At 55.2% G+C, this 9,854-nt stretch overlaps 3 protein-coding genes and 3 non-coding genes across 7 annotated transcripts in view; 3 read left to right on the top strand and 3 right to left on the bottom strand.

Moving 5' to 3' along the window:
• NDUFB10 (NADH:ubiquinone oxidoreductase subunit B10) overlaps positions 1 to 1,619 on the top strand; it is a 2,883-nt gene extending 1,264 nt beyond the window's left edge. The window contains exons 2-4 of the mRNA XM_032268226.1: positions 782 to 920; positions 1,135 to 1,274; positions 1,442 to 1,619. Of these exons, the coding sequence (XP_032124117.1) occupies positions 782 to 920; positions 1,135 to 1,274; positions 1,442 to 1,551 (389 nt within the window). The 3' untranslated portion in view covers positions 1,552 to 1,619. The remainder of the gene's footprint in view (positions 1 to 781; positions 921 to 1,134; positions 1,275 to 1,441) is intronic.
• A 76-nt stretch (positions 1,620 to 1,695) lies between these two features.
• On the bottom strand, positions 1,696 to 4,248 carry RPS2 (ribosomal protein S2). Of its 2 annotated transcripts, none has more exons than XM_032268219.1 (8): positions 4,152 to 4,248; positions 3,795 to 3,974; positions 3,622 to 3,711; positions 2,873 to 2,980; positions 2,451 to 2,624; positions 2,212 to 2,371; positions 1,895 to 1,986; positions 1,696 to 1,813 (listed from the first exon to the last, which is right to left on the bottom strand). In XM_032268219.1, exons 2-8 carry the CDS (start codon positions 3,969 to 3,971, stop codon positions 1,733 to 1,735), a joined length of 882 nt encoding a protein of 293 aa, XP_032124110.1. In that variant the 5' UTR covers positions 3,972 to 3,974; positions 4,152 to 4,248; the 3' UTR covers positions 1,696 to 1,732. The 2 variants fall into 2 exon arrangements, with proteins under 2 accessions (XP_032124110.1, XP_032124111.1); XM_032268220.1 differs by lacking the exon at positions 4,152 to 4,248 and adding an exon at positions 4,085 to 4,103.
• Positions 2,050 to 2,182, bottom strand: LOC116542959. Its single transcript, XR_004265420.1, has one exon. It is a non-coding gene; the product is annotated as a small nucleolar RNA SNORA64/SNORA10 family (small nucleolar RNA).
• LOC116542958 lies at positions 2,687 to 2,820 on the bottom strand. The gene has a single exon (XR_004265419.1). It is a non-coding gene; the product is annotated as a small nucleolar RNA SNORA64/SNORA10 family (small nucleolar RNA).
• A 223-nt stretch (positions 4,249 to 4,471) lies between the features above and the next one.
• On the top strand, positions 4,472 to 4,598 carry LOC116542957. Its single transcript, XR_004265418.1, has one exon. It is a non-coding gene; the product is annotated as a small nucleolar RNA ACA64 (small nucleolar RNA).
• A 533-nt stretch (positions 4,599 to 5,131) lies between these two features.
• RNF151 (ring finger protein 151) lies at positions 5,132 to 8,726 on the top strand. Its single transcript, XM_032268221.1, is given in 5 exon segments — positions 5,132 to 5,306; positions 6,797 to 6,942; positions 7,241 to 7,337; positions 8,230 to 8,689; positions 8,692 to 8,726. Coding segments are annotated over 5 exon segments (774 nt in total). The 5' UTR covers positions 5,132 to 5,270.
• The last annotated feature ends 1,128 nt before the right edge of the window (positions 8,727 to 9,854 follow it).

Below are 9,854 nucleotides of genomic sequence, written 5' to 3'. Positions count from 1 at the left end.
GATCAACTTTACTGGGGAAGAAAGGGAGCAAGCCTGTTAAAGCAATTTTCCTGCCTCAGTCTCCCGGTAGCTAGAATTACAGGCGCCCACCACCACACCCGACTAATTTTTGTATTTTTAGTAGACACGAGGTTTCACCGTATTGGCCAGGCTGGTCTCAAACTCCCGACCTCAGGTGATCCTTCCACCTCGGCCTCCGTAAGTGCTGGGATTCCAGGTGTGAGCCACCATGCTCAGCCTAGTTCAGTTCTCTTTGAACACTGGGGTGTGTAGCATACTCCGGTGGTTCTTTCCTAAGAGGACGAAGTCTGCCAATCAAACCCCCAAGGATCTGGAAACCATGCAGCAGTGGACTCAGCTCCCTCCTTTGTAGCAGTCCTAGAACACTTCTGTCCTATGTGTCTGGATGTTTGAGCTCTCTTGTCTAGCTTGTTCATTTCCCAGTGGGGAAGCTGAGGCGGTAAGGAGGTCAAGTTCTGCTTGTTGGAGGCTCCCTGTGCAGCTGGGGGAGTTGCACTGGCAGAGCTGCGTCCCAGTAAGTTCCCGTCTGTGAGAATGAGCTGTTGGTGGGGTTGTGTGGGGGAGAGTAAGGTAATGCTCTCCATCAGCTGTAGCCTAGTCCTTCACAGGATTGCCTGGCTGGCCACACTTCTTAGAAACTAATTGCCTGTTCTCTAAATGCTGGAACATTCAGGAAGTTCTTCAGTGGGCTTATGAGAAATAACAAAGCTAAAAGCCTGTCCAACCCAATGGGGCTGAGTCTGTGGATTTTTCTTTGCAGAGTTTATAGAGCGGCAGCACGCAAAGAACAGGTATTACTACTACCACCGGCAGTACCGCCGCGTGCCAGACATCACGGAGTGCAAGGAGAACGATGTCTTGTGCATGTATGAAGCCGAGATGCAGTGGAGGAGGGACTAGTACGTAAACTGGGAGTGTGACCTGCACCATGTGTGCTGCCGGGCCAGGGGTCCCTGGGATGCCACGGGGTGGCCTCAGCCACCCAAAATATGTCCAGATCTCAGGGGTGACATGGGAGGAGTCAGACCCCAAGATCTTACTTTCAACTTTTCTTCTTGGGTACAGAGAAAGGATTCTTTGTGAATAGCCTCTCTTGCTCCCTTTCTTCCCCAGTAAAGTTGATCAAGAAATTGTCAACATCATCCAGGAACGGCTCAAGGCCTGTCAGCAGAGGGAGGGACAAAACTACAAGCAGAACTGTACCAAGGAAGTGGAGCTGTTCACCCAGGTGGCCAAGGCCTACCAGGATCGCTGTGAGTGACCCCCCTCCTTCTGTGGTCAGTGTCACTGCCCAAGGCCTCCCGAGGCCGGGGGCCAGAGCCACTGCAAATCCAGCCCTCTCCCTTCTGCCCACTTGAATTTGCTCCATTTGCATATAGCACAGGCCTGGGTTCCCAGCTTGTTTCCATTGCTTTCCCAGATCAGGACCTGGGGGGCTACGGTTCTGCCAGGAAATGTCTGGCCAAACAGAAGCAGAGAATGCTGGAAGAGAGAAAAGCTGCAAAAGCAGCCGCTGCTGCCACCTCCTGAGGCAGCTGTGGGTGCCCCGCGATGCGGCTCTGTATGATTGCGCTATTGCTGAAATAAAGCCCCTCAACATATTTCTAGTATGATCTCTTGGTCCCACCTTCCGGATTCAAACCACCACTAAACATGCAGGACACAGGAAAAATGCAATGTTAATTCACTTTATTTTTCTTGTATAAAAACCCTATGTTGTAGCCACAGCTGGAGCTTGGGTCCTCTGCACAGAGACTCTGGTGTGGGTCTTGACGAGGTGGTCCGTGAATTCCTAAAACATAAGACATGACCTTGTTGGGGCCTGTGCTTGTCTAGGCAGTGGCCAGCCCCACCCCGCCCCACCAGGCAGTACCTGATAGGGAGACTTGGTGAATACAGTCTCCTTCCACAGATCGGGGGTCAGGTAGCTGTAAGTCTTAGAGATGGCATCAAACGTGGCCTTGGCTGGACAACAAAAGAACCCCAGGAAGATCAGTGGTATGCTTGGGGCAAGACCCCTAACCCAAAAATTGTCACACTCCTAGGAACAGAGAGGCCATTCTGGGCAGGTCTGTCGTGCATTAGGAGAGCCTTTCTCTGCCTCCCTGAAAACACGCCAAGCACACACTGGACCCGTGTGATTAAGCGGAGCTGAGAGGCTTTGACTATGCCCATGTGTGGGTCACCTACCGAAGTTGCCCAAGGTAGCAGTGCAGCCCCTAGCTGAGGTGTAGCAGTCATCGATACCAGCCATCATAAGCAGCTTCTTGGGCACAGGTGCTGAGACAATGCCAGTGCCCCTGGGCGCAGGGATGAGGCGCACCAGCACAGAGCCACAGCGGCCTGTCACCTGGTAAGGGCAGGAGTCAGGAGACAAGGGCCCGAGGGAGCCTGCCCCATGGCAGGCCCACCACCTCCCACCAGCCTACCTTGCAAGGGACTGTATGAGGCTTGCCGATCTTGTTCCCCCAGTAGCCTCTGCGCACGGGGACAATGGAGAGCTTGGCCAGGATGATGGCTCCACGGATGGCAGTGGCCACCTCTTTGGAACACTTAACACCCAGACCGACGTGACCATTGTAGTCCCCAATAGCAACAAATGCCTGTGAAGAGACGTGTATGAGGCGGCTGGTGGCCCTACACCCATCATTGCCCACACCCCAAGGCATGTTGGGCCCCTCAAGTAACGAGAGGCCACAGTAAGGCCCATCTGAGGTCCTGAGGAGATCTTTTCTCTCTCTCCCCATTACGAAAGTCACACGGGTGAAGCCAAGTGCAACTACGCAGAGCTGGGAGAGGCCCGGGAAGCCAAGTCCAGTCCAGCCCAGCCCTCTCCAGGACAGCTGAGTACCTTGAACCTGGTGCGCTGGCCTGCCCGGGTCTGCTTCTGCACCGGCATAATCTTCAAAACCTCATCCTTGAGAGAGGCCCCCAAGAAAAAGTCAATGATCTCAGATTCCTGCAACAAACAAGAAAATTGTGGAGAGCACCTCAAAGAAAAATCCAACATCATTATCCCATTTAAGAACCAAAGTCACAGCCAGGTGCAGTGGCTCACGCCTGTAATCCCAGCTAGTCGAGAGGCTGAGGTTGGGGTGACCAGAGATCACACCACTGCACTCCAGCCTAGACAAGGCAAGACTCTGCCTCACCCAAAAAAAAAAAAAAGGACCCAAGTCATGAACCCTCAACTTAGGTTCCTTCCCCAGTTTTTCCTCTCCCCTTGGTTCTGCCAGTTTTAATGGAAACTTATATATATACCAATTTGCTAACCCTTATGTCCTCCCACAACCCGAATGTCACCCTCTTGGATGGCATGAACCGAACACTTTCTCTGCTCTTCGGCAACGGGGGAAACAATCTCGCAGCGAATGTGAGAAAATGCGCTGAAACACCTTTTGCGGCTCTTGCTTCGCTCAGATAGCTATCCAGCCTTTTTTCTCCAACCGGAATTCTCTCCTCAGCCAGCTCACAACACAACCTCAACCTCTCAAACGAGACGCTGGGCCCTTTAATGCGGGTCAATGGCAGATGTCAACCCTCCAACCCCAGCCGACTCCGGGGTCGCCTTTCCTCAACGCCCGAACGACCGACGAGTACCTTGATGGGCAGAGAGAAGAGATAGATCTCCTCCAGAGATTTAATCTTCATGTCTCTGACCAGGCGGCCCAACTTGGTGACAGGCATCCACTGGAAACAGAAAAGGCGCGGGTGACCAGGGCCGCTCCCCGGCGTCGCCCAAGGGCCCGATCCCGCGCGTAACTAGTACCTACCTCCTTATCCTCGGCTTTGCCTCCGCGAGCTCCGCGGCCTCGGCCCCGGCCCCGTCCACGGCCGCGACCCCGGCCCCGGATACCACTGCCGAAACCTCCGCGGAAGCCACCGCGGTTCCCCATCCCAGGGCCCCCGGGGCCTCCAGGCCCCCCCGCTGCACCGGCGTCATCCGCCATTTGCTGGAGAGAAAACAGCAAGAACCAGTTAAGTGAAACTCTGTCGTCTAGCAGACGCCCGCGAGACCCAGAAGGGTGCTCCCGCCCAGGAGCGCAATCGCGGGAGACTAGACCGGATCCGATGTCCACGGATTCCCGCCGCCCACGCCGAGGCCTACAGCAGCAAATTTGATCACTCACGTGTTTTATCGGAGAAGAAGAGCAAGGCCTGCTGGGAGGCAGCTTTTATACCAAGCCAAGCCCCGCGCGATCTCCGCTGCCCCGCCCCAGACGGGAGCGCGACGAACTCCCATAAGACAGCCTGTGATTGGCTCCGTGGTGCCCCGCCCCCGCCGCGCTCTGCGTGCGCCTGCACGTCTGGCGCTAGCCGCGGCCCGGGAAAGCTACGTCACCGGAAAGGCGGCTGTAAACGTTCGTGTGTCGGGTTCGCGAGTCTCGCACCTTGGGTAAGTCCTGCTGTGTGTGCTGTTCGCGTCCCCCTGGTAGTTGGGGAGTACGGCGTTGGTTGAAAATCACCCCCGGCTTTGGCCGTGGCCGCGGGTGAGATTCGGCGCCTAGATCCTCCAGGGGCCTCAGCTCACCACGCGCTGCCCTGTGTGCGGCGGTGAAACCCAGGCCCCGACAGGCGCCGCGGCCTCCGCCCGGACGCCGTCGCTCGCGAGGTCTGGCCCTGGCCACCGACCCTTAGCCGTGTCTTCTCTCTGCAGGACACTAGTTCTCCCACGCCTGAGACCGACGTCGCCAGGACTGTGGGGTCGGGGAGACTCGGCTGGAAACGTCTTCCAAATAAAGTTGTTTGTCTAACTGCGTGTGGGTGTTCTTGGAGCCCCGTCCCCCCTATCAGCCTGGCAAGTGCATCTGTTCATGCTGTGTTGGGGAGAACCCTAGCGAGATGCCATCTCAGCTCTACTTGGACACAAGGATAGGATGGAGGAGGTTGGCAGGTGACGCTTAAGGTCGGACACTTTTTTTTTTTTTTTTTTTTTTTGAGACAGAGTTTCACTCATGTTACCCAGGCTGGAGTGCAATGGCGCGATCTCGGCTCACCGCAACCTCCGCCTCCTGGGTTCAGGCAATTCTCCTGCCTCAGCCTCCTGAGTAGCTGAGATTACAGGCACGCGCCACCATGCCCAGGTGATTTTTTGTATTTTTAGTAGAGACAGGGTTTCACCATGTTGACCAGGATGGTCAAGATCTCTTGACCTTGTGATCCACCGGTCTTGGCCTCCCAAAGTGCTGGGATTACAGGCGTGAGCCACCGCACCCGGCCTGGTCGGACACTTCTTAAGTGGCAGAGCCATGTTGGCAACAGTCATCTGGCCAAGCACACCTCAGGTAAATGCTACACTCGCAGGTAAAGTGCCCTGGCCTACGTAAGGGGTACTAGGTGGGGCCAACAGCGCTAGCAAATGTGGGAAGCTCAGACTTGAGTGGCTGCTTTGTGAGACCAGGTGAGATTCTAAAGGATTTGACCAACTAGGCCTAGATAAACGCAACGCTCCAAGGGTGCGAGGCTGCAGTGGGTCAGAAACCTGGTTTGGGAGGCTGGGCCCCTTGCTCTGGTGCAGCAGGTCACCCAAGAGTTTAGTTCTCTTTGCCCTGGAGCTACCACCTGAGTATTGGATCCTAAATGAAGACCTCCAGTGGGTCAGTGCCCAAAGCCCCTAAGCTCTAGGAGAAGAAGGTAGCAATCCCTATGATCCCACTGAAGCCTTGGCCTTGGGGAAATAGCTCCATGAAGCTTGGTTCTGACTCAGTGCTTCTGAGGATCAGCTGTCAGCTGCCTTCAAGCTCCGGGGGCTCCATTGACCTGTCCAAGGTCAGGAGCTGCCCTGCTGCCCTACTCCTTCCCTGTGACTTTTTTTCTGTTTTTGAGACAGAGTCTCACTCTGTCACCCAGGCTGGAGTGCAGTGGCACGATGTCAGCTCACTGCAACCTCTGCCTCCTGGGTTCAAGCAATTCTGCCTCAGTCTCCCAAGTAGCTAGAATTATAAGCGCCTGCTACCTTGCCTGGCTAATTTTTTTGTATTTTTAGTAGAGATGGGGTTTCATCATGTTGGCCAAGCTGGTTTCGAACTCCTGACCTCAAGTGATCCACCCACCTCAGCCTCCCAAAGTGTTAGGATTACAGGGGTGAGCCACTGCACCCAGCCCTGTGACTTGTTTTTTTTAAAGAGGTGGGGGTCTCACTGTTGCGCAGGCTGGTCTCCTGGGCTCAAGTGATCCTCCTACCTTGGCCTCCTAAACTGCTGGGATTACAGGTGTGAGCCACTATGCCTGGCTATCTGTGATCGTTGCTGGGCTGTGCAGGTTTTCTGGGCCCTGAACCAGTTTTGTGATTGGCTTGAGCTGGACAATGCCATTGTGATGTCAGCCCACACCCACTGTTAAATACAAGCTCCTGAGCCCTGGGGGCCTGTGGCGCTGCTGTCTAGTCACAGATCATGGTGAGCCTGGGGCCCTCTTGCCTTCAGCCCTGAGACTCCAGAAACATGCCCAGTTGTCCAGGGATCGACCCCACTCCACTCGGAAAGGGTGGGCAATGAGTTGCAGGCCCCATATGCTACAAGGAAACCTGGAAGGCTCTGGCTAGGTCTAATTCCAGGCTAAAGCCACTGTCTCCAGCAAGGAATTAGTCCTGGGATGGGGGCTCTAACCCCCACAGCTGCCCCCTCAAAGTGGGTGCTGAGCCAACCCCTCTACTTGAAGTTCTCCTGTGGCCCACCTCCCCACCCAAAGTTTTCTGGGCTCTCTTGCTGGATATGTGGACCAGGGACTGGATCACTTTCCCAGCCAGGTCCTGACACCAGCTTGACCTTTGCAGAGTGGCGGGTATGATCTCAACCTCTTCACCAGCCCTCCTGACTCCAACTTCCTGTGCACCGTCTGCCATGGGGTTCTCAAGAGGCCAGCGAGGTTGCCATGCAGCCACATCTTCTGCAAAAAGTGCATCCTCCAGTGGCTAACCAGGTGTCACCGGGTACCCACGGGGCTGGGAGGGCAGCAGGGAGACTGGGCACTGCTGTGGCCCACAACAGAGGGGAAAGTCAGCCAGAAGACTCAGCCACCAAATCTCCCTAAACTAAAACGTGTGCCCCTCTCTCGGTGTCTGCAGACCCCTGCCCCAGCCTCATAGCTGACAGCTCCCTGTAGTATGCCATGATGCCTCCTCCAGCTGATGAAGGGACCACCTGGGTCACCGAGTGAAGGGCTGACCAGGGTTCCCTTCCCATTCCCAACACTCACCCCGCCTCATGCCTCTTTCCAGACAAAAGACCTGTCCGTGCTGCAGGAAACCGGTGAAAAGGAGAAAGATCATCCACGAGAATAAACTCCGGAAAACCATTAGCCGCCTGGAAGTCAAGGTAGCTCAAAGGACCCACTCCCTTGACCCTCTACCCTTCTCACCCTCGTAGGGGTGGGGCAGGGCCAGGAGAGGGAGTAAGGAGAACTCCCATCTTCAGAGAGAAATTAGTACAGACTTGGGTGATTAGACATGGCTGAGTTTGAGTCGTGGCTCTACCGCTTAGTTGCTGTGTGACTTTAAGCAAGTCACCTAACCTTTCCGATCCCCTGGGGTCTCAGCTGTAAAATGTAGATTGTAAAGGATTTTTAGAGGATGAAGTGCCTGGTGTGCTGGCCACTACTCTCTAGCCCTCTAGTTTTATAGATGGGTAAACTGAGGTTAAAAAGGAAAACCTGAGATGGGCATGGGTGGCTCATGCCTGTAATCCCAGCATTTTGGGAGGCTGAGGCAGGTGGATCACGAGTTCAAGACTAGCCTGGACAATATGGTGAAACCCTGTTTCTACTCACACAATACAAAAATTAGCCAGGCATGGTGGCACACGCCTATAAGCCCAGCTACTTGGGAGTCTGAGGCAGGAGAATCGCTTGAACCAGAGAGGCTGCAGTGAGCCGAGATCATGCCATTGCACTCCAGCCTGGGCAACAAAATGAGACTCCATCTCTGTCAGGGGCAGGGGAGAAGCCTGGCATCCATACCACTCGCCAGACCAACCCAGTTGTGGACCTTCCAGTTCCCCAAGCGTCAGGCCGCACCCCCTCCCCTGGAATGTCTACCTTCTTCCCACTTCCATGCATTTGGCCCATGTTCTCTCTCCACCACCTCACTGGAGTTAGAAAAGTGTGGGAGGCTCTCGGTTCCCTGGTTCCTGGTGAGTGGAAAGCCACGGACGGGGGATTCTGTGAGTGTCCTGCCTGGGTGGCTTCACATGTGTTCTCCTTCACCCTCAGTGCAAGAACGCCGATGCCGGCTGCATGGTGACATGCCCCCTGGCCCATCGAAAAGGGCACCAGGATTCGTGCCCCTTCGAGCCAATGGCCTGCCCTAACGAAGGCTGCACCTCAAGGGTCCCGCGTGGGGCCCTGGCTGAGCACCGGAAGCATTGCCAGCAAAGGGCCCAGCAGCGCTGCTCCCTGGGCTGTGGGGCCACCCTGGACCCAACCAAGCATGTTCACCACAACTGCTACCGCGAGTTGCACAACGCCTGGAGCGCGCGCCAGGAGCGCAGTCGGACCCTGCTGCTGTGCCTGCTGAGGCGTGTGCGCCGGCTGCACCGGGCCACCAGCATTGTCCGCCGAGAGCTGGCGGAGCTGGGCAACTTCCTGGAGGAAGACACCGCTCTACTGGAGGGCACCCCACGGGAGGAGGCCGAGGCCGAGGCTGTCCCAGAAGGCAGCTTCTGGGCTGAGGTGGGGGGGTGCTCAGGGCCAAGGTACCTTGTAAATAAATAAACGCAGAGCCCAGACCTGGTCCACCTCTGTGCCTGCAGGCCTCACAACCGTCACCTGTGCCCCTCACAGCTGTCACCTGTGCATCCTTGTTGCCCTTTCCAGGCATGACTCCCTTCCTCCCAGGGATACTCTGGGCTTTCTCCATGGGCTCTGTGTTCTGTCACACCAGTGGGCTTGGCCTGGCTATTCCCCCTGCCTGGAGAGCTCTTCCCTTCGCCTCCATTTGCCTGCTTTCATCTTTGTTGTTGTTGTTTTTTTTGTTTTTTTTTTTTTTTTTTTTTTTTGATTTGGAGTCTCTGTCGCCAGGCTGGAGTGCAGTGGCACAATCTCGGCTCACTGCAACCTCCATCTCCTGGGTTCAAGCGATTCTTCTGCCTCAGCCACCTGAGTAGCTGGAACTAGAAGCACATACCACCATGTCCAGCTAATTTTTCTGTTTTTAGTAGATAGGGTTTCGCCATGTTGGCCAGGATGGTCTCAATCTCTTGACCTCGTGTTCCACCCGCCTCGGCCTCCTAAAGTGCTGGGATTACAGACTGGGATTTTAAAGTAAGGGGGCCGGGCACGGTGGCTCACCCCTGTAATCCCAGCAGTTTGGGAGGCAGAGGCAGGTGTATCACCAACCTGACCAACATGGCGAAACCCTGTCTCTACTGAAAATACAAAACTTAGCTGGGCATGGTGGCACAAGCCTGTAGTCCCAGTTACTCAGGAAGCTGAGACAGGAGAACCACTTGAACCTGGGAGGTGGAGGTTGCAGTGAACCAAGATTGAGCCACTTCACTCCAGCCTGGGCAACAAGAGTGAGACTTCATCTCATAAAAATAAATAAAGGAAACACAAGAATGGCTACTCCATAGACAGAACAGCCTTTTCTTCTTGTTTTCTTTTTTGGGTCCGGATCTTGCTCTAGCGCCCAGGCTGGAGTGTAGTGCTGTGATCATGGCTCACTGCAGCCTCAACCTCCCTGGGCTCAAGTAATCCTCCCACCTCAGCCTCCTGAGTAGCTGGGACTACAGGCGCACACCACCACTGCCGGATAATTTTTGTGTTTGTTGTAGAAATGAGATCTCACTGTGTTATCCAGGCTGATCTCAAACTCCTGGGCTCAAGTAATCCTCCTG

This window comes from Sapajus apella, unplaced genomic scaffold (genome assembly GCF_009761245.1).
Source record: "Sapajus apella isolate SASKATOON/1434 unplaced genomic scaffold, GSC_monkey_1.0 scaffold175, whole genome shotgun sequence".
NCBI classification, from domain to species: Eukaryota; Metazoa; Chordata; class Mammalia; order Primates; family Cebidae; genus Sapajus; species Sapajus apella.
Note: the sequence above shows the minus strand (reverse complement) of the source record. Positions and strands in the feature narration are given on the sequence as shown.